Genomic DNA, 22391 nt, shown 5'->3' on the forward strand with positions numbered 1-22391 from the left:
GCCCCTCGCCGCCGCTCCCACCCGCGCCCCGCGCCCCGCCCCCCCGCCCCTCGCCGGGGCGGGCCGCTCCCACCCGCGCCCCCCGCCCGCCGCGCCGCCGGGCACCGACCGCGGCCCGGCCCGCCTCCGCGCTCCCGCCGCCTCTCCCTCCGCCTCCTTTATTCATGTAGTTTTATCGGGCTGGGCCCGCTGCTCCCGGCGGCTCCGGCTCCCTACGGCCAGGCTGCAGGGAGGCAGGCGCCGGAGCACAGGGCCCTTCCCTCCACCTCGGTGCGCACTTCTCCCTGCCGCCCTGCTCTCCCCGGGGGGGGGATGGATTTTTAAAAACTCTCGCATCTTGTCACTTCATCGGGGTAGTTGTTGATTAAACAATTCCTGAAGCTCTACATCTGCCTGTGCAGATGCTCTCACAGCCTTTCACTTCACAGGGAAAGGAAACCTTGTCTAGACAACGTCTGCAGGCAGTGCAGCAGCAGCCACCCTAAACTGAAGAGGCTGAAATGTGCTCAACACGGTGGAAGAGCTGTAAAAGCCCCCTCAGCCTGCAAGACCTCCCTTCGATCCTTACATGCTCGGCCACGGGAGCTACAGAGCCCCATTTCTTTGCGGTGCTGCCTTCGGAAAAAACTGTAACAATCTTGTAACAAGGTGCAACTAAATTTTATTACATATCAAACTGCAGACACTTCTGCTCAAGGAACAGCTATAATTCTCAAAACTGAATTTAGAAGATAAGCCTTCAAGCATCAAAACATTCAAGAGATTGGACAGCTTGAGAGCTCTAACAAGTACTTTAAATGTATTTCATAGAGAAACTCCTTCAGAGTTTGGAAAATAAGGAAATAATTGTTTGCTCTTTCTAGTGTCTGAGTATCCACATGGCTTTCTCATACTTGCAGGGTGTAAATATTTATCTCAGTGAAGAGATGAGCTTTTATTAGACAACATTTAATCCCTTAGACCTCGCAGTCTGCAATGTACCCTGGACAGATGTTAACGTCACTTAATATGCTATTGCACAGCACTCGGATGCTCTAGTGATGGCGGCAGGACAAAACCAGCGCTCAGTAAGAATTAGCAAAGCTTTAGGCAAAGAGGATCATAGTTCAGCTTTCTAAGGTCATCATCATCATCTGCTTTAACGCCAGCATTTTCAAAGAGGCTAGTTCAAGGTAGTCTGGTCAACTGTTCAAACTACTAGTTAGAGCCATCCATCTTCCACTTCAGTTGCCTTCAACCCCAAGTAAGATTCATAAAAGAAACCATTGCCTTTAATAAATACATTCCTCCTTAAAATCGCAAGTCACAGGTATCATGTTTTTTCTTTACCTACACGTACCACTCCACCAGACCAGCTGACATCTCACACAGTCTCATGTCTGCGCAGTGTGCAGTCCTACAGACAACTGTACACATTTGTATGACACCAGTTGTTTGACAACAAGGAAGATCAGGACAGCCAGCCTTGGCTCCTGTGCCAACATTGCTCCTCTATTTTCCTCTACTGCAACAGAGATTTCTGTACCAACAGGAGACAGAACCAGGAGCCACCTTTCCTCCCCGCTAGAGCACAAAGGATCAGGAATAAAGTTAACCTCAAAGAAACAGCTCCCCATAAGCTTTAGCATCCCCAAACAGCAGCGGTCCCTATCTAGGAGGAAACTATTACTACAGGTCTCAAGCTGTAGGCAGAACAAGTCTGTACTTATTTATTCCACATTACACCGCTAAGGGAAAGTTAGAAGTTTGAGATGGAAACTGCTAAACCACACAATGAAGCCAGGAGGTGAAGTGACCCAAGTCCTCAAACCCAACCACCTCCCATCTGCTATCTGAATCTCTTCTCCATATCAGTAGCAATGAAATTATGAAAACACTCACTGTTTCAAGGATTTATCTTTCAATACACTAACACCCAGAAGGCTGTCTCATCCTACTGTTTCAGATTTAGTAATGGCATAGGATTTCCCTTGAAACACAGCCCAGATGTTCTGCTGAACCCCTGGGAAGTTACAAACCACAAGGGATCCTTTCCCACTACATCCTCCTGCTCCATCCAGAGATCGCAGGGCATCAGCTGATGCACATGACAAGTACACAACAGAGTGCAGCCAGGCCGGTTGTTCAGAGCAGCTGAGCAGGAACTGTTCTTCTAACAGGCTGTACTCCCTCCTCGCCAACTCGGGGGATAACAAGAAAGCGGGCTTAACAACTATAGACAGAACCCTTATGGAAAGAAGAGGGATAGCTCCTTAACAGATTCAGATTTAAAAAAAAAAAATATCATGTTTAATCTGAAAACATCAGTTTGAACCTCAGCCAGAAATTGTTTATATATTGCTGCCTACAGACATCCTTGAAGAGCCCACAAAGAGTTTTTTTCACTTCACAGCTTTCCAAATACACTGTATGGTGTTCTCCAGTTTCAACCCACCCTTGAATTATAGCAGCAGAAAATCCTGATCATAGACTAGCCTAACTATCTCAGCAGCAAGAGCAAGGAGTAGGTGGTCTGTTAAAGACACAACATCCATTTCAGTCAAGCCTGAAGATCTGCTTAGCCTCTAGATAAGCACCTTCACCCAGTTATCCTGCTCGCGCAGTTAGTGGGAGAAATGCAACTCTCTTGAAATCTGCCTGCATCTGAAAAGCTTAAAAAGATCAAAAGCTTAATATATTTTCATTCCCAAATACACACACACAAAAATACTGATTAGGAAAGGAAAAAAATGGTGGAGTTCCTCAGCAATTAGGAAAATTAGCCCCAACTTCAGTTATCAGCTATTTTTAAACAGGATTTAACAATGATAAGCATTGGCTCAAATAATCTCTTTTCCTCCCTAAAGCAAGAATTCTGGAATTTACTTTCATTCTTCATAGTAACCTGTATTTTACTATAGTAATTGCATCTCTTTTCCTATAAAAAACCTGAATTGTTTACATGAAATGTATCAGTTGACTTTCATCTCCACCTCCTCCACCTCTCTCCATAAAGGCTCTGTTCTCTTCCTCTGAGAGGAGTGACCATCCTGAAAGCTTTGAAAATGCCATCAGTCGGCACTTGTACTTAGAACAACCCCATGCCTAATACAGCCTCCCATCCTGTTTCTCTTTAAGCAGAAGCCTGCAATGCTTTCTCTTTTCTCTTAAGCATCTGTGTTCTGAACATCCACACAACCCTGCAACATCTTCTTGATATTTCATCATTTTGAAAGCTGCCCAGCTGGCACATGCCAGCTTACTCCCAAGGAGCAAGCACTGCACCGTCAGCAGGGTTTTGAACACCACAGACCAAGCAGTAATGCTTTGTCACTTACCAATGCTGTATAACAGACACGTGACAAGAGAAAAAGGTTTAGCACTTACTATGCTCAAACAGCGCACAAAGGCTCTGATGCCAGACTAAGTATACAGTTTGGTGTAATTAAACTGAAAGAACTTGGGGTTTTGTTATTTTTATTAATAGCCTGCATGCACTCAAAGAACACCAATCTCATTCAGCTTGCAGATTCTAGTCAACATTTCAAAAACAAATTTCATGTTGTTTCACTGAGTTTTCGTAGAGCATACTTATGTTTGTAACCATTCATACACACAAAATAAATTTAACTTTTAGACTTGCAAAAATTAATCTTTACTATGACAGGATATTATTTACATTTGTTGCAACACTCAATTTTTTCTATTTTCCAACAGTTCCAGAAATTCTAAAATTCATTGATTTCTTACTTTCCCCCCTTGCAACCACCCTTGATAACTAATATTGATGTCTATTATTTGAAACTTCTGGTTTACAGAAGACAATGGATATTGCCAAAGCAAAAACAGCAGCTAAAGCAAACTGCTTTCCATAAAGATATTAACACACGTTCAATTTATAAAGGATTTATTACAGATTGATCCTTAACAGCTTGCAATGACAACAATTTAACAATCTCTCCAACTTACTCGCCACTGGCAGATTAAGGTACAGCATGGTCTGGAAGTCACAAAACTATTCTAGCAGCAGAAATTTAGTTTGCCAAGTAAAAATGAACTCCAAACATGATAATAAATTCGAACTCTATTTAAAATACATAGAACAGAGCCACTGGGTGCATCCCAGCATAGCAGGTTCAGAAGAAAAGGCAACGTACGCAAGCCACTGGATAAGTCCTGTTGTTAGAAATGGCCTGTAAAATCACAACTGATGTTATACCCCCACGATCAACAATTTATATCGACAATAGCCGCGAACATCTGATCCAATGCTCTCACAACTCAGGGATCTCACTGTTGAGAAGCATCGCCTGTGAAGTTTCATCTTGAGCCGAATTCTGCACATTCCTTTCTCAAGGGAAGTTTCCACCACTCAGCTTCAGATTCATCAGGCACCTATATTTTTTGCCTTTAGTTAGAATTGCACATGATATAACACCACATTTTGAGGAAAAATAATACATCACCCATGTTATCCCTACAAACTCTTGAGCAAAGTACTATCCACAGAAGTCTGTAAGATCCTGAGCACATACTCACAGAGAAGTCTTTCACTGCTCAACCAGACATCATTCCCAGTATTCAAGTAAAACACAGAATGGCTCCGGACTAAGTAAGCTTTAAGAAGTGCTCAGACAACCAAACTGAGGTCCTGTTTAAGAAGTCAAAATTATTTTTACTGTGCATACCACCTCTTCCCTGTAAAGAAGATCATGAACTCCCAATAGTTGTGTAATACACATAGAAAGATAAATCCTGTATTTCCAACAAAGCTGTTCTACACTGAATTGAAGCACACCAGTAAAGAATCAAACCAAGACCAAAAAAATGCTACATTCTAGGAAAATCATGTAGGAGATCCACGTTACATGTTCAGAAGAATAAGGAATTACCTGCTACTTTCTGAAGTTTTATATAAGCATTTCTAGAACTTCCAACCTTTTTCACATGATTCTACAGAAAAGTCAACATCCTGTCATACAGAACCTTCTCCAATATAAAAAAAAAATCAACTCCATAGACAAGTGTAATATTAATTTATAATTATTCTTCTAGTGATTCAGCTTAACCAAAGCTTAAGCAAATCAAATACCAGAGAAGAAAGCACTGTCCACCTACGCTTGAAGAAAGCTCCAGAACAAGAGTCCTGAAAGATTTTAACTGTCCCAATTCAGAGCTCTGGAGGGTCTCGCATTTCCCCAAAACGCCACATACGGGTGTTTGAAGCATAAACAAACTCCTCTGTACTTATCCCTCTGCAGTAGGAGTGCCACCATTTAGTTGACTAAGGATCAAGTGTTGGACTGCATAAGGTGAGAATTACTGAATTACAACATTTGTTTTTATATGCTTCCATATCGCACTAAGCATGAAAGCCAGAGGCTCCCCTTTCCCTTTAGGCTGGGGAGGATGTGGTGAAGAAGGGGAGCACAGGGCGAGAGGAGGGTTGTGACTCAGATCACCCCAGTATGGCAACTCACAGAACCCACAGAGTCACCCAGAGGACAAGAAAAATCTAATAACTTCATGGCATCGAACACCACCAACAGTGTTCTTGTAGTGCCAGGAGTGATATCTTCTGAAGAGAAAATGTTAGCGTTATCACAGAATCCAGTCTTGTGGGTCAGCTTGGTTTCACTGCTCCACCTAAGATGGAATATAGGCAAGGATTCAGCACAAGAAAACCTGCAGTTTTGTTCCTAGTTAATCACACCAACAAATTCTCATCAACTACATCACTCTGTACAGGATACCCAACATGCTCTATTTCAGTGTACACCAAATATTACACATTAATTTAAGAATTTGGTTAACTCAAGCTTGAGGCTTTAATACATGTGCTTAAGGACAGCTGATTTCCAATGAGCTTATTTTGTATTGGGCTGACCATAGCTTCTGCCTTACATTCTGCTTACAAACACAACAAAAATGTCAGCAATCCTGCCAGCAGTATGTACCAACTGCAATTTTCACCATCTTGACCTTATGCTACCCAACAACTCAGATTACACCCAGCACATGTAATAGAACATCCCAGTTAATAAATCCGGCACTTCCCAACAACCTAACATAGTCCCCTCCTTGTCCATTGCTTAGTTTAATCCCACATCTTGCTGTTATCACTCTACTTTCTTCAAAACAGTTTCTCTCTTCTCCTGCTGTGATCCCTGAATGTGCAGACCATCAGAAGCAATGCTTTCTCATATTACTAGTTCTATTTCCAGGGGGCAGCCTGTTACATTTCGTGTTTTGATATTACAAAGCTGATGCTGGTGCCGAGGCAGTGTCAGCATCACTTTCTAAGTGTATTATCAAAATAAAAATTCTGATGTGATCCTACTTCCCTGAACCCCATAAAGCTCTAAAAGAAATCACAAAGCTAGGTTTCTATCACTAGATGCACTAAAAAGCATCTTTATTTTAAGCTGAGATTAAGAGAGTCTCACAAGAAAGACCACAGTCCACAAAAATTATTAGTAAATACAGCCTCCTTCCAGCACGTCAGCTCTTCCTTGGGCCACAGAGCCTCATCCCACAACCCAGAAGCTCTGCAGAGAATATAAATGGCTACAATTTTTTCTACCATTATTCCTGCGGATTTAGAGTGGGGACAGTTAAGACCAGCATTACTACAGGCAGATAATAAATCAGTATTCCTATACTGTGTTCCAAGTTATCCATCACCATACATTTTGACTGATCAATCAAAACTTTGTAGGAAGAGGGTTAATTAACTGTTATTACAAATTTGACATAAAACCTGAAACAAAAGGCATCTGCTAATTGTTAAAAAAGAAATAGAATATTGAATGCTATTAAGAACACCTTTCAAACCAAACTGCTCTGGCAGCTTGATTCAGTCCTGGTAAGGAGTGTCCATGGTCTATCAGATAGCCTTAATTTCAGGGACGAGAGCTCTCAGGGAGGACGGACAAACAGCAGAAAGCTGACAAGTGTTTCCTACAGGGTGCAGCGGTGACGCGTTGAGGCTGTGCCTACACTGAACTACTCCAAGCCACGACAAGAGGTAAGCAGCGGCACAGCCGTCAGCCCAGACAAGCCTTTCCAAGCTCTGAATTTGACTACAAGGCTTATGCAAAGAGGTTGTTGACTACTGTGCACCTAAGGCACTACTGAATATGCATGGAAGTTATGACCTAGTTCTACTTACTGAGTTGTCTCCACATGAACCCTGAAGCTCCAGTATCACCACTAGAATTTGGGGTTTTTGTATCTGAAGGCAGCCCACGGGTACGAGTGCTGAGTGTGTGCTGTGGCAACCTGACCTCCGAGACATTCGCGGAAACTGACTGAGAAGGCAAAGCTCCCATTTATAGAATCACAGAATCATTTAGGTTGGAAAGGACCTTTAAGATCATCTAGTCCAACCATTAACCTAACACTGCCAAGTCTACCACTAAACCATATCCCTAAGCACCGCATCTATTTGTTAATAAAATATCTATATTATCATAGCTATATATATCTAATATCTATATGACAACAAAAATAACAAGTTTATGACAGTTTTGAAAAGCTGAAATAAAGCACAAAAATCACAAATGGGGTTGTAATTTCCAGCAGAAAATGCGAACAAGAACTTCAGTCATTTCATCTTCTTTACTGCAGCCTTCCCCAACGAACAAGAGCCAAGTCCCAACTCTAGGGAAACAATACCTTCTTCTACAAGTTGACCTTTACACTGTTCAATGTTCACCTTTAACTTATGCACCACCAATATCCCCCTTAATCACAACCAACAAGCTCGAAGGCCTGTGCGTGCCTTTACTATATATATATCCTCCACTTTCCTGAGAAATAAGTAAACAAACTGATAGGTCAACATTGATTCTATTTCAAATATTAGTTTGTAATGTATTAAATTACAATGGGCTTCAAATTAACACCTGAACTTAAGCAAAACCAAAGTTACTTTTCCAAGCTTTTCATGCAAAAGAAAATGTGTTTCAAAGTTCTTCATAGCATTTAGTAGCAGAATATCAAAAACCATTTCCTTCAAAAACTAACTTAAAGCAGGCTGGGGCTTTGGAGTCAATCATCCATTTGGCTTAAGTTGGAAGAGTAACTGCAATCCTAGAAGTGCTCACTGACTTCTCCCACCAAATAAGATTTTTTTCATTCCTTTCATATTCCTTTATTCAGCTGCTTCCCCACCCCCATCCCGTGATTCTCAAATATTTATTACTGAAATGTAAAGAACAACTTAATTGAAACAGACTTAAAAGCTCAACCACACTGACCTTTGTAACAACCCCAAACACGCCATTTTACATTGCAAGTCTTTGCCTTTCTCAAGAAAGACTTCATTCTTTCCCTTAAAACTCCAGCTATTCCCATCTCAGGCACAAATAGCTAAACATTCTGTCCCATGCCCCAAATAAATCAAGCTGGCTATGGCTCCTCCACTTCTCAGACCGAACTCCTTAAGCTGAGATTGAAGACTACACCATATTCCTCCTCTTTGGCTCTTCAACTACACTGCAGCTTCATCTGCAAGTTCATCAACATACCACTTCTTACTTACACGCACCCATGATTTTTGAGGCGACATCTTGGCGTTCATTCTGCTGATCCCTTTAGCAACCTCTACTCTTCCCAAAGGCTGGAAATCTAAACCATCCTGTACTTACTCTAGAGCCCGCGTGATTTTACCCATTCCCCCAAACATAGTCATGATATTACGCAGGTGACTTCAAGGCAGAAACTCATTAAGGTCCATCTGTTTAGACTAGTACATACTGTATGAACAGCATGAGCCCAAAGTAAGACTATAAAAAGAAATATGCCAGCAATACATTTTACCAATCTTTGCTGTTTTATCGAACAAATTCACATTACTGAAGAATTTTGGTGACCACATAGTATCAAGAGACACTTAGTTAATGAAAAGTTTGCCGTATTTCTTGTTTGTATTCCACTGCTGAATGATCACCACGAAAATGTTGAGATACCCCAGATGAATTCTTTAGACTATTCTCAGTTGCCCTGGAGTTATTACTGCACGGTGACAATTCTTGCCTAAAAAATCAGTAAGAACATAAAGCAGAAGCAATGTTTCAAATTCTCACGCGTCACAGAATCACACGCTCTCTCACATTATATAATTCAGGCTTTCTTCTTTATGGACTTTAATCTTGAATCTTGCTCCTCATGAAATATGATCTGGAAAAAAAATCCCATAATATTGCTTCTGCAGTGCTCATAAGAAACTGATTTCTTCAATTTATTCATTGCAAGTTCAGCCTTTCTTACGTGAACACTGTCTTTCAGTTCTTCTTTCTCCTTTTGAGTATATGCTTCTTTTTAAGAAAAAGATTCACACCCCATAATACTTTTCTGCCACTTAATTATTACCATCTGTAGCCTGAACATCTTCAGTTCTCCATCCTAATCTGTTGCAGAATAATGATGCTTCAAAACAGAAAAACCTACAAAAACCCCACCACCACAGAAACCTGACATCAAGGAAGTAGAACAAAGGAAAGGATTTGGCAAGGGATTTTTCTAAAAGTTGTTTTTTCTCTCCCCCATCCAGACTAACAGCAGCAGTATTTAAAGGCCACAAACCACCACACTAACATCATGTCCCTTTTCTGTTCTCCTCCAGATCCAACTTCTCCTGCCAGTGTACCTTCCCAAAAGCACAAACCCATTACAACAACGGATTCAAGCTATTCCGCTTGTCTCAGCACCAAGTGGGCCAAAATGACCATACAATCTCCCTGCATTGAGGAAGAGATTCCACAACTGCAAGCAGGCAGGTATTTCCTCAAGTGCTTCTGCCATGCCTGCTATCCATAGTATATATACACTGCAATACTTTTCAATGTACACCCTAAAAAAGTCTGTTGTCATTAAGTTTGAATTTGCTACAAAGGTGTTCCACACCCTTTAGAAAACATGCCTCTGCAAGTTAAGAACCTGAAAACCCCTATAACCCCATACTGGTAAGCCTTAGATTCTCCCACAGGTGAGCATCTTGATTTTCTCAAAGTCAAATGAATAGCTCCAACCATTTTTTAATAAATATGACCAAACTAAGGCAGAGAGAAGTTGTCTGATCAAAAGCCTCTCTGATGAAAAACCTAGAGTAAATTTAACAGCTGTAAAAGCATGAACTGAATTACATTTACTCTAAGTAGAGAGACTTGGAGTTGCCACCATTAGGTGGAACCTGCAAACCCAGGTTACAAATTGCACATTCTCTGGGCAGCAGAGCGCTATCTGCATAGTAAGACAATGGCTGAATAACTGAGACAGGCAGCAGCCAGGACAAAACAGACAGGCTCGGCACTTTAGCAATTTGTTCATCACAGATTCTTCACCAACAGGGCTTTTATGTGTACCTAATGCAGTAGCAGAGGGATTTGAAGATCACAAAAAGATTAAAACAGTATCTGTTTTCACATTATACATCCAAGTGACCTTGGAGTGTGGGCTGCTCAGAAACATTCAAAACAACAGGTTCTTACTACCTTTTCAAGACTAAACAAGACGGAGAGGAAAGTTACATACTACAACACCATACCATGGCTGGCCCAGAACTCGATTACAGGGATTCCTCTCACCTTTCACAATAACAGAATTAAATTATGATACTACCATCATATTCAGTCAAGTCACTGCACTGAAAAGAGCTGATATTTCATAGAGATACAACATTATCTGCAGACTCATATTAGGATTTATATTACATTGATTTATTATTGGTTTTGTTTAAACCAAAGCATTTTTGGTTTCAGAAAACTTACTCGTTTCTTCTTGAAGTTATTTTTACAGGCACAACTAAGGACAAATTTTAACATGAGAAATAGCACAAGCCATCCAGCAGAAGGAAAACACTGTTTGCACACTCTCCTTTCTGCTCCTAGAGTAATTAGGGTAGCCAAATACTACCTTCTCATTCAAAGAAAGAGCATGACATATTGCTGGCATTGCAAGGAAATGCCATTTGGATTATCGTCTTAACAAAAATATGGTGTCAGCTACCCAAAGGGAGGGATGAGTGTCCAGATGACAAAAAAGGCCTTCAAAAAAATCCAGGACATTTGTGCAGTATGTCACAGTGTTGTGTATGTAATTTTTCAGATATACTTGAAAGGCTTTTTTCTTTAAGAGATGCATCCAGTTTACTCGAAATGCTTTTATATACACACAGGGGTTATCACTGCCTTAAGTGACAACAACTACAGTTGTCTTTAAAAACCTTAAGACAGACTTGACCATCAAAAACAATTCTGATTTACAATCTAAGAATATGTAAGACTGTGCAAGGTTCAAGTTTAACTGTTTAACAGCAAACCATTTAGAACAATTACATATCTCATACATTCTATCACTAACACCTGAATTTAAATTTCAGATTAGTTTAAGAATTTAATTATCTACTCACTGTTTCATTCTGCTCTTTTTCACACAAGCTCAGTGCCGAAGTTTCTGAACAACAAACATTCTCATTAGATTAGGGCATCACTTGGTTATTTTTACTAAAGCTAAAGAGTGAAGTTTGGTCTCAACCTTTCAACTTGAAACCCTAATGACACTTCACTGGTGTTAATGCTGATGTGCCTTTAACGTGAGGATGAAAACATTCTGCCACTGGCTTACTGGTTACTAGGAGAAAAATGAGCTATACACCACCACCCTGCATACACACTTACCTCACTTCCTAAAAGCATTCAAATTCATAGATGAAGAGAGCTTTAAGTGCTATAAAAACACTGCATTTATTCATATGAGATTGGACCTATAACACAGAAGTCTGGCTCTGCAGCAAAGCTGGAATGTAGTGGGGGAATCCTAGGCAAATGAATTAGTAATATTTAACAACTCCGCCCCCCCCCTTAAAGAAGGGGGTTTCCCCTACAGTCAGTCAATGAACTGCCAGTGACTAATTTTACTTTAATTAGCCTCTTTGCTTTTGTAGCTGGTTGCATTAGTGTTCCTCAAGAGCACAGGATTTATAAATACTGCCCTTTTATTAGAAACATTTGGCTAATAATGAAATGGTATCAGCAAGCATCACTTTCACTCTCAAGCTGAGCTTCCTGTTCAAACAGGAGAGGACTTTTCACATTCCATATCCATCCTCCCATCAAAACAAGCAGGAATGCTTTGGTTACACTGCTGAAAACAGAAGTTTCGTAAAAAGCTCACATTATGGAGCACATTCTGGCAAATGCCACCACAGCAAGAAGGTCACTAAGCAAATAGGTGCTACAGAGAGGCTTGAAATCTTAATGACAGCAGTCCTATGAATTTTATCATAAAAGGCACTCAACCAAAATTACCTAAAGGGAATTCTTGAAGTAGTTTAGGTTCTGACTATATTGCTATTTCTCTCCCAAAATCTGCCTTCGTTTTTAAGTGACTAGAAAGCATTTCTAAGCTTTCTACTGTCACACAGAGCAACCCTACATCCACATAGTCACATTTAATGGGAAATGGTTGAAATGAAACTCATTGTTCGAAACTATGTAATAGCTAGCTGGAAGTTCCACCTACCTTCAGACGGTCAGAAATCAGAGCGACATCATTGTACCGATTCTTTGGTTAACAATACTGTAACTACAATATGAAGATTTCAAAAAGTTACCAGCCTTCCAGAAGCAGTGACAGGTCCAAAAAGCCAGACTATGCCAACCAAGAGTTTTAGGCAGGATCAATTCCTGTTTCCCCTGTGCAAGCCTTCCAAGTCCTAAATTTTCAGTTTTAACCTTTAGAGGGAAACTATACTCCCTCAACTGTGTATTGCTAAAGGCAATCCCCACTCTATCCCTTGAAGTTATCCTGACTGTGATCTATTATCAACCGAACGAGGAACTACAGTCTAGTTCACTGGTAACTCATAACAAAAGACCTCCCAAGAGCTGGGGAAAAACAGTGAAGCTGGTGTGAGAATAGTAAACACAGAGTTATAAAATTGATTCTGTGGAAATCAGACTCATGTTAAAAGGAAGTATATTCACTGTTTCTGAAAGCTTACTTGAATATATTTGGGATGCAACTGGTAAGACGATTTGAACTTAAGGCTGTAGACATGAGAGCATACAAGAGAAACAGCCACAAAGGAGTAAGCTTTGACTCCGCAGCAGCAGTAAAGGAACTCAGGTCAGAATTCATCTAGTTGCTGCTCTCCTAAGCTGCCACGCTGTGAATACATATATACAAACAGAAGAATGATAACAAAGGAAGCCGTACAGAAGTGAGTGCCAGTGAGTGAAGAGAGTCACAACTAAACCATCTGACACCCACGTTCAGTCTGGAGCTATGGAAAAGGAACACTTTTAGGGCTGCTTTTCTTACATATGGTATTTATACCCATGAGTGAAAAGCATCCAAGTCAGGAAGGTGGGAAGCACACCCTGCACAAACAACACCCAAACATTCCACGTAGTAACAAAGCTCCGAGAAGATTACTGACAGCGTCATTTGTATAGAAAATAAGCTACACTATACCTACCTGATCATAAGATAGGGAAGAGTAGCAGAGTTCAGCACACAGCCACAAACCTTAAGTCGAATGCATACTACCAACCAACAGATTTTCATCCCGTGGGAAAGCCAAATCTTTCAACTACAATCGCATTCTCACTGCCAAAAACAGATAGGAAGAGAACCCCTTAAGGTTACTCTTCCTGCAGAACCATTTAACAGTTAGTTTCACTTCTTTTTCCACCGGGAGGAAGAGTCATTCGCTCCATACACAAACTTTAGCTCAGTTTCCCCAAAACCATGAAAGAACATACAGCCACAGAACAGAAGGCAGCACCACCAAACCTGCAAAAGGGCAAAGACGAGCAAATATATTTGGCAACACTGCTTCCAGTCCCAAGGCACTGTTTCTGAAAAACCTCTTACAGCAACAGAATTTAGCACCTCTTTTTTTCCTTTTTAAAGACCTGCACAATATCTAAAGAAGCAAGCTGACGTGAAACTAATTTGTGTATGTCTCTAGACTCAAACTAAATGTTTCCTAATACACCAGTCCAGTTTCAAAACTGCTTCCTTCCAACCAATTATCTTGTCAAAGATAGAAACTAGTCTTTTGCTTGCACTAGAGTCTGTATTAAACAGGAATTGCAATCCTTTGATTCAGGGTCTAATCCATATATCTGGATAATCATTCTAGAACAACTGCAGTCAAAGAGTGGTCCATTGTCCAACCAGAGGCTTTAAGCAGTCCATAATATGTAGTTGTTTCAATTTTGCAGATCAGAAGGCCAACACAGTTCAGAGGCGCGCACTGCTGAACAACACGCTGAGGACCAACAGCATTCGCTGCGGGAAGCAGCAGCTTTGGAACCACCACAGCAGAAAACTGAGGAGGAACAAAATACAGAAACTGAAATCGTTATTTACAGTTAATGCACCACTGGTGTGCCTAGGAAACTGGAAAAATATTTTTTTCCTAGAGTCTGCAGTCTTCAGTGCACCAAAATAGTCTCAGCGAAAAAAGCTGCTAATTTCACACAGTACAGGCAACAACTTCTTTAAGGACAGCCTGAGCAATTTAGCAGAACTGACCAGCAAATACATTCTTTAGAAGGTAGACCTTCAAGGTCAACTGGCGCACGACTATAGTCTTCATTTTTGTATCGATCTTCTCTCCACTCACAACAAATTCAGAGCATAGACATTCAAGGAAAACATTAAATGCTATGAAAGGAACACTACTTAGAATAAAAAAGAAGCATCTTTCAGTTTTCTTTAAACCTACAAAGCCTCAAACCTCTCATAAATCTATATTTAGAATGTGGCAACAATAATTCATCAATAAAGAACTGGCTTAAATGTTGTCTGTGATATTACAGAATTGACTTGTGTTAAAAACAAGATCCGACTGCGACATTTACGTGTAACTGCTTGAAAACTTGGTAACTTTAAAGTCACACTTTCACCTAACCACTGCAGTTCTTCCACATAGGTCACAAGTTTTATCATTGAACAATTTATTATATTCATACTGTCTCTTGTGAATGGGATGACAAAAATATGTATGTTTAACAGAAATCACATCGTGAATGTAACACCTTACCACTTATTTTTTTTACAAGTAGTACTTGGACACTAACACTTAAGGAACTGCTAAAAACACCAACTTAGCCAGTTACATAAACACAAGTACCTTCTTTCCATAACTTGAAGAAATTGGGACATCCGTGTCACCGACTATGCTTCCAACGAGGCTAAGCAGGATGCCAGTTCCTGACACTCAAAGCATCAAGGCCAAAACAACTGCAAATTTGAGCAGTGTCCATTAGCCAATTCTTTCTGTTGCTACCTCTTGTTAGCAGCCAGCCTTGAAGTGTGTATGCAAGGGCAGTTACATACCTTCCACATCAGAGACGGGACCTGAGGTCCTACCCCTTATTATTAAGGCTGTTCACAAATACAAGCATGTGCAAAGTAAGCAGTTTTATCAAATCTAGCCATGTAGTCCGTTAATATAAGGGTATCCCTCGTAATTTAGCACGACATGCAGTTTAAGGCTGCTTCTAACATGACAGCAAGTTGTTATAGAAAATTTCTTATATTTGCAAGTGATACTTGATAATGAACTTTTCTCTATGTATGCTTTAAAGGATCAACTGTAACTATTTGGGACAGCAGCTGTATTGTTTATAGTACATACAGAAATTTTAAATATGCTACAACTTCCTATTTTTTCCAAGAGCCTCTCGAAGAAGAGGGGATATTTACTAACTAATTTACTACTCATTTATGCTAAAAGGTATGGAACATCAACTGCTTGCCAAGATGAACAGTCTTGGCACCCCACCCCAAATCCTCCACTTAAGCATTCCATCCACATCAATGTTCCCAGCACCAATGGCCTTTTGTACTGGTTTGCACCTTTTTTTAGATAAGCATTTAAACATCTTTAGACCATACAGAAAAATCAAGAATCGGAAAATTAAAGATTTCCAAAACAAACCTGAACTTTTACAAAGTCCAAAGGAACAGGCACACAAGCATGTTTCGCAGCATATGCCGTGTCTAACACAAACACTAATAACCCTGTATCCATTACCAAGAGGATCGAGACATGAAATCAAAAGACAGTAACACAGAACTGTGTATCTAATTCCAGACACCTGTAGTTTAATTACATTTCACAACAAGGCAAGCATTGTTGTGATTCTTTTGAACTTGAAAAACAGTTATCACCAGTTTCCGCAAGTCAACACACACTAATATCTTAAATCAATTCTGTGAACAATGAAGCCAAGTTTTCCTTTTCAGTAATTTTATTCTAATGTGAAACATGAAGAAACAAGCACCCAAATAACTCCAATATAGTATGAAACTTTAATAAAAGTTGTTTAAAAAACAAAGAGCAAAATTTTAAAAATAAACTGAAAGGCTTGACTCCTAATCACACATCTTTCTGACATCAGCAAGAGTACTTTCAGACTTTCAAGGGGGGGGGGGGGGGAAACAAAGATCTGCTGTTGAAACATTACTCCCAAAGACTGTTGAAACGCATAACATGAAGCTTCAGAGACAGACAGTTTTATTAACAGGAGGCTTAATTTTAAACAGTATATACAAATCACATGACTTTTCCAAAGTTGGGACCACCTAGTAATCTGTCAAAACAAAATTATGCTAATGAATTACAGAAGCATCTGTGTAATGCGACCGCCTCTTTATTGAAGTACACCTTTATACAATCCTTCCACATAGTCCTGTACTGTGAAATCCTCTCAGGACGCAGCGCTGCACAGGTTTTCAAATCTCTCCTACACACCACATGAATAAAACTGTTGCCACTTGCACCTCTCAATTTTGCCTGACCATACACTTCAGTGTTCCATGATATGCAACACCAAAAGGCACTGTTTTTCTTTGTCCAAAAAACAAAACGGTTTGAAGTTTACTATGTTTAAGTACAATGATTTGCAGGGAATAGCAGGATTTTTCAAGAAATGCCCAAGTCTTAAAATTTATCATAAGCCAAGCAAGGATGAACCAAAAAAATTCTACTTTTCACTTGTGTAATTACTTCCAATTATCTGTTTTTCCATGGAAGATTTTACTGCACAGCAAAGAAAATGGCAACTCTTTACAGACTTTGAATACAACAGCACAACTTTATTGCAAAAATATATAGTAAACTCAGTATTTTCAAGTTTTGGAGAAAAATAAATTTTATCTCTGAATTCACCCATAGCAGTAATTCACGACAGAGTTGCTGAAGATAAAAGTTTCTTTCATATATAAACTAATTTAAAACTTTAGCTGGACTCCAATCTTCTACTAATAATCACCACTTTGGTTCTCTTAGCAGAGACTCTATGTAAGGAGTTCGAGACACATAAGAAATACAACATCAACACCCAACTAGTGTCAAAGATCCTATCCCAACTGATTCATGTAATCCTAACAAATCAAGCTACTTAAACAATAATGAGTATTTTCAAGTTGTTACTTCTACTGCAAATGTTTTATAAGTGTACTATGAAACGCATATGATAATGTTTGAGGTTAGCTATACTTGTGGCAAAAGTCTTATTCTGCACAGTTATAATTGCAATATATAAATAACTAAAGGTTATTCCACAAAGAACAGCTTGAATTTTACAGAACGATTCTGCTCATAGGAATTAGTTTGGTAGACACATCAGCAATGGGCATAATTCAACTGTTCATACAGTGAGAATCTTGGAAAAAATAAAGATACATACACAAAACAATTAATCTGTGTACACTGAGAATTCGTTCAGTTGCAGAGTAAAATCAGGACTTTAAACAAAGCTTTGACCTGTAAACAAAGCAAATTCAGCCAGCTTTTAACCAAATCTAGAAATAGCTATCTATTTTACAATGGCTTGCAAGAGCACCCACTGAAGAGCTTCACTGACTTCATCTATTTCCCTTATCCGAAACTATGTAAAACCAATCTAGATTCCTTGATAAGCACTGTGTCCAGTATAGTTTACCAAACTTCTATGATGAATAAGAATCTGTCTAGCTTCTCCACATATTTGTACGGGAAAATCCACTGCACATCTATCCTTGCAGTGTTTCTTATGTAATGGCTAACCCAGTGCTCTGTCTTATCAAAAGCAATCTGTTTTACAATTTAAACAATCCACAGGTTCTATCCTGGAAATACTATAAAAACCAATCCGGATGCATTTATCACAGCACTATGAATATCTATTCTACAACTACTTCATATTAACAGCTACCCTAAAACAAGTTTTACTTTTCTGGAGCCTATAGGCCTGTCATTTAAATCAACAACAGCTGCCATAGCTTCATCACGAGACTCAAATGCAACCATTGCTTCTCCAGTGGGCATGCCTTTTTCATTGTATTTTAAGCACACTGAACCAGGGATCACTTGGTAACCATAAAAGAAATCCAAAATTTCATCCACCGAAACAGTAAAGGGCATATTTTGCACTTTAATGACAGTTGGTCCTGGCTTCCCAGACCCTGTTCCAAAACCTGGGGGTCCACTAATATGTATATTTCCCGGTCCAGGTCCAAACCCTGGAGGTCCACTTAAATGTCCAAGACCACTAGCAATTCCTGGAGGACCAGCACCAAAGGCAGGGGGTCCACTTAAATTACCAGGACCATTACCAAAAGCCTGAGGACCCCCTGCAAAACCTGCCGGTCCACTCAAATTACCAGGACCACCTGCAAAACCTGGGACCTCAATACCTGCACCAGGTAAACCGCTAGTTGTAACTGTAGGTATTCCTGGTCTAGAATCAGGAAAGCCACCTATTCCAGGTGGTGGTAGAGGAGGACCAAATGTGCCAGACCCACTGAAGTTACCAGGGAAATTAAATGGAGGACCATTGTTTGCATCTTTAGAATTTCCCCCCAAGAAGGCATGCTCATCCCCACCAGCACTCTGTGCTCCTGGCACAGTCGCATTTCCTTGTATCGGTATTTTCAGTATCTTTTTCCCTTGAGATGGTGGGTTTCTCTCAATATCTCTCATTTCTTCTACAGTTATCAAACGCAAAACAACATCTCTTCCATTCAGTTTTTTACGGTGCAAACGCTCTGCCTTACGAGCATCATCTTCAGCTTTAAACTGAACCAGTGCTTGTCCTAAACCTTGCCCGTTATTATCAACAAGAATTTGTACAGAGTTTTCCTCTACTGCAAGTCCCTCTAGAAACTGAAGGATTTCCATTTTTGTTATATTGTATGGAATATTAGATATATGTGCACACAATTTTGGCGAGCCTGGTTCTCCCTCAGCATTCATGAGGATTTCTCTCTGGTCATAGTTGAAGTTCTGCAACCTTTTACGAATCATATCTATCTTTTCTAACATTGCCTTTTTAGTAATTGGATGAACTTGAATAAAGCGATTCCCTATGTACTGCTTATGATGACACAAAGCTGCTTTATAATCAGCTTCATTCCTGAACTCGACAAAACCCTCTCCAATTGCCTTCCCATTAGGTCCATAAGCTATATAAATGCTGTCTTCAACTATATCCAGCTTTTTAAAAAAATCTATCACATGTTTGTTCTCCGATTCAAAGGGAAGACCTTTCAAATAAACACAGAAACCCTGCTCATGGGGAGATCTTGACCGTGACCTTTTCTGTCCACTAGGAGATTTGGACCTAGAATGAGCCTGGGGAGGAAGCGGGTGTGACTGCCCAGAGGGACCCATGGTTTGCTTGAAAGTTATGTGGCCTCCAGCAGCCACCCACTGTCTCTCTGTTGCAGGACTAACTTCAACATAGCGCTGAATCATCAGCATTCTGTTTCTCTTCAGTGCTTCAAATGTATCTTGAGGAGAAAAAAACTTAACTAGTCCATTTCCATTATTTCGACCTACATGATCCTTCAGCATATGGACTGCATCCACACGGAGCCCAAGGAAAAAGTCTTTCACATCAGATTCTGTTGCAGAAAAGGGCATTCCATGAACGCTGACATACAAATCATCTGGATTGATTGGAATTGGCTTGACACTACTTTGAGAATTCATCTGGATAGGATTTACAGGATTCATGGGACCAATAAACAATGGATTCAAGCCGCTGTTCATATTCACTGCTGCTCCAGACCCATTCATTCCAGTGGGTAAAGGTGCTACGGGTGGAGGATTCATAGGAGGCATTCCTGATATGGGAGGCATGGGTGTCATTGGAGGTACAGGGGGCACAGGGGGTATCGGAGGAACCGGAGGAACAGGAGGCAGTGTGGGTACAGGAGGTGGAACAGGTATCGGGGGAATAGAAGGCATTGGTGGCAAAGATGGCATAGCTGGGATAGGAGGGATTGGTGGAGGAGGTACTGTGTTCATTGGGGATGCTGTGCTAGGTATAGTTGAGCTAAATGTTGGGCTACCAAAGGTACTCCCAAGATTTGGAGGCGCAGTCCCCATACTGGCAGTAGAAAACGTGGATATGTTTTTATTGCTTTCATGCACAGTAGTAGAAGCAGTTACTACACTAGGAGAAGGATTATTAAAGTTAGGTACAGTAGTAGGTAAGTTAACCCTTCCACTCATTCCAGAACTAGGTGGTGGTCCCGACCTGCTAGCATTTGCTGGTGGCATATCTAGATTGGCAGTTTCGAAACGCCTACGACTGAGTTCTATCATGTTCTGCATTTCAGTTTTACTGCTCAGCAATAGTGTTACTTTTGACCCTTTAATTGTACCACCTGTGCGCATCATACCAAGCCTTGCATCTTCATCAGTGGCAAAAACGATGAAAGCCTCACCCAGTTCACCCCCTACAATATGCACGCCCCCATCAGGAATGGTCAATCCAGAGAAGAAGTGGCGAATGTCCATGGTCCCCGCCACAATCGGGAGACCTTGCAAGCGGATGACCACAGCCATGCTGCGCTGAAACAACACACACCTGCAGATGAGAAAAGGCAACGGCTATGTCAGACTACTGTTTATGACACCATGCAATTACCTACAGACACCATCTACTATATTTGTTTACATACACCTAACAACATCTTGCAAAGATTAAGCATGTTTATATTCCAAGTTCCCTATTCATGTTTGTTTACTTCATACAGATTGACGTATTAAAGATTTACCAACACAATTAGTATACATTTTGCACTAGAAATTCCAAAATAACTGTTAAACTAAAGACCCACAAGTGTCAGTAAAAAAAACACACCTAAGGAACAGCAAAAATCAGAACTATTATATCAGTAGTTGAATATTTAATGGAACATAAGCAAAATGAATATTTTAGCCAAGCAAACAAAATTAATTGACCATACAATGATATGGTATCCACTGTACCTGGCAAAGTGACTGCGAAAAATTCTGCACACCTATGGGAAATAAACAGTTCTCTTTCATTTGTGGAGGGATTTTATCTCCTGCCAGGTGAAGACAACTAGAAACATAACAGTGGGTTGGTTACGAACAAAAACCCATTATGGACAACTAGCAACAGCGAGACTCATATGACATCCTGACAGGGACCATCTAGATTATACTGATCTTCTATTTTTCTCCTAGCAAAGGCAAGAGGTCTAGGTGACCGTGAAGCTAGCTAACTAGCCCCAGACATTTTGTGACTATACAGACCTTACCTAAACTAGACTTACATTTATGCATATCCTAGATAGATATTTGGCCTTTATAACTTTCAGAAACAAGGTATATTTTTTAATAGTTGCAGATGTTCTGTCTAATATTACACCTTCCGCCTCAAGCACAAGTAAATGACTTTTACCCCTGCAGCTGAGATTAGTGGAAGCTTAAGATCAATTTTGAACAGGTAGATCTTGACAGTTACCTTGTACGCATTCTACAGAAGAGCCTGAGGTCATATCAGAAGTTCAAGATAAACAGGAAACTAGGTAATTCTCACTTATTCTTGACAAACCTTCAGTAAAGACTGAAAGCATCATATTAATACTAGCACAACTCACCAGTTCAGAAGCCAGCCTCTCATCTTAAACAGCAGTAGCACCTTGTTTCACCTGAGCCACTTCATCTCTGAAACTTCTTGACTTCCTAAGTACAAGCCAGTTCAGTATCTGTATGGAAGACCTCTAAGGCTCCCATTAGCCACATACAAATGGTGTTAACTAAGCATTTGAAATCAAGGATGAACTAGATGATACAACGCAACACCAGGAGGCAGTGCACCACCAAAGAATTTTGGCCTTATGCCAACACTATATGACCAACTACGATCAGTGACTATCTCCCAACATTTCACATTCAACTAAGTATTGTATCCCAGCATACAGTCAAATCTTTAAGTCAGCTGCATTTGCCTGTCCAGGTCTTCCAATCACTTTAGAGTAGACACACCTTGAATACATCTTTAACTACTAGGTAAAGCCACTATCCAACATTTAACCATGCCAGGTAAGGCTGAATTCAGTACTTAATGAAAACGAGAGGAACAGTTCTT

General features: G+C 40.3%; 2 protein-coding genes across 3 annotated transcripts in view; both read right to left on the minus strand.

Annotated features, from left to right (window-relative positions):
• The window catches only part of CPNE1 (copine 1), a 41611-nt gene that overhangs the window by 16065 nt on the left and 3155 nt on the right, over positions 1–22391 (minus strand). The gene's annotated exons all lie outside the window — the stretch shown is intronic.
• Positions 16233–22391, minus strand: part of RBM12 (RNA binding motif protein 12) — a 9333-nt gene continuing 3174 nt past the window's right edge. Inside the window, exons 2-3 of one of the 2 annotated variants that reach the window (XM_009283239.1) lie at positions 21263–21294; positions 16233–20858 (exon numbers count right to left, since the gene is read on the minus strand). In XM_009283239.1, the coding sequence (XP_009281514.1) occupies positions 18194–20836 (2643 nt within the window). In that variant the 5' untranslated portion in view covers positions 20837–20858; positions 21263–21294 and the 3' untranslated portion in view covers positions 16233–18193. The remainder of the gene's footprint in view (positions 20859–21262; positions 21295–22391) is intronic. The other variant, XM_009283238.1, reaches the window with a different exon arrangement.

The sequence above is a fragment of the Aptenodytes forsteri genome, unplaced genomic scaffold, assembly GCF_000699145.1.
Source record: "Aptenodytes forsteri isolate BGI_AS27 unplaced genomic scaffold, ASM69914v1 Scaffold38, whole genome shotgun sequence".
Lineage (NCBI taxonomy): Eukaryota > Metazoa > Chordata > Aves > Sphenisciformes > Spheniscidae > Aptenodytes > Aptenodytes forsteri.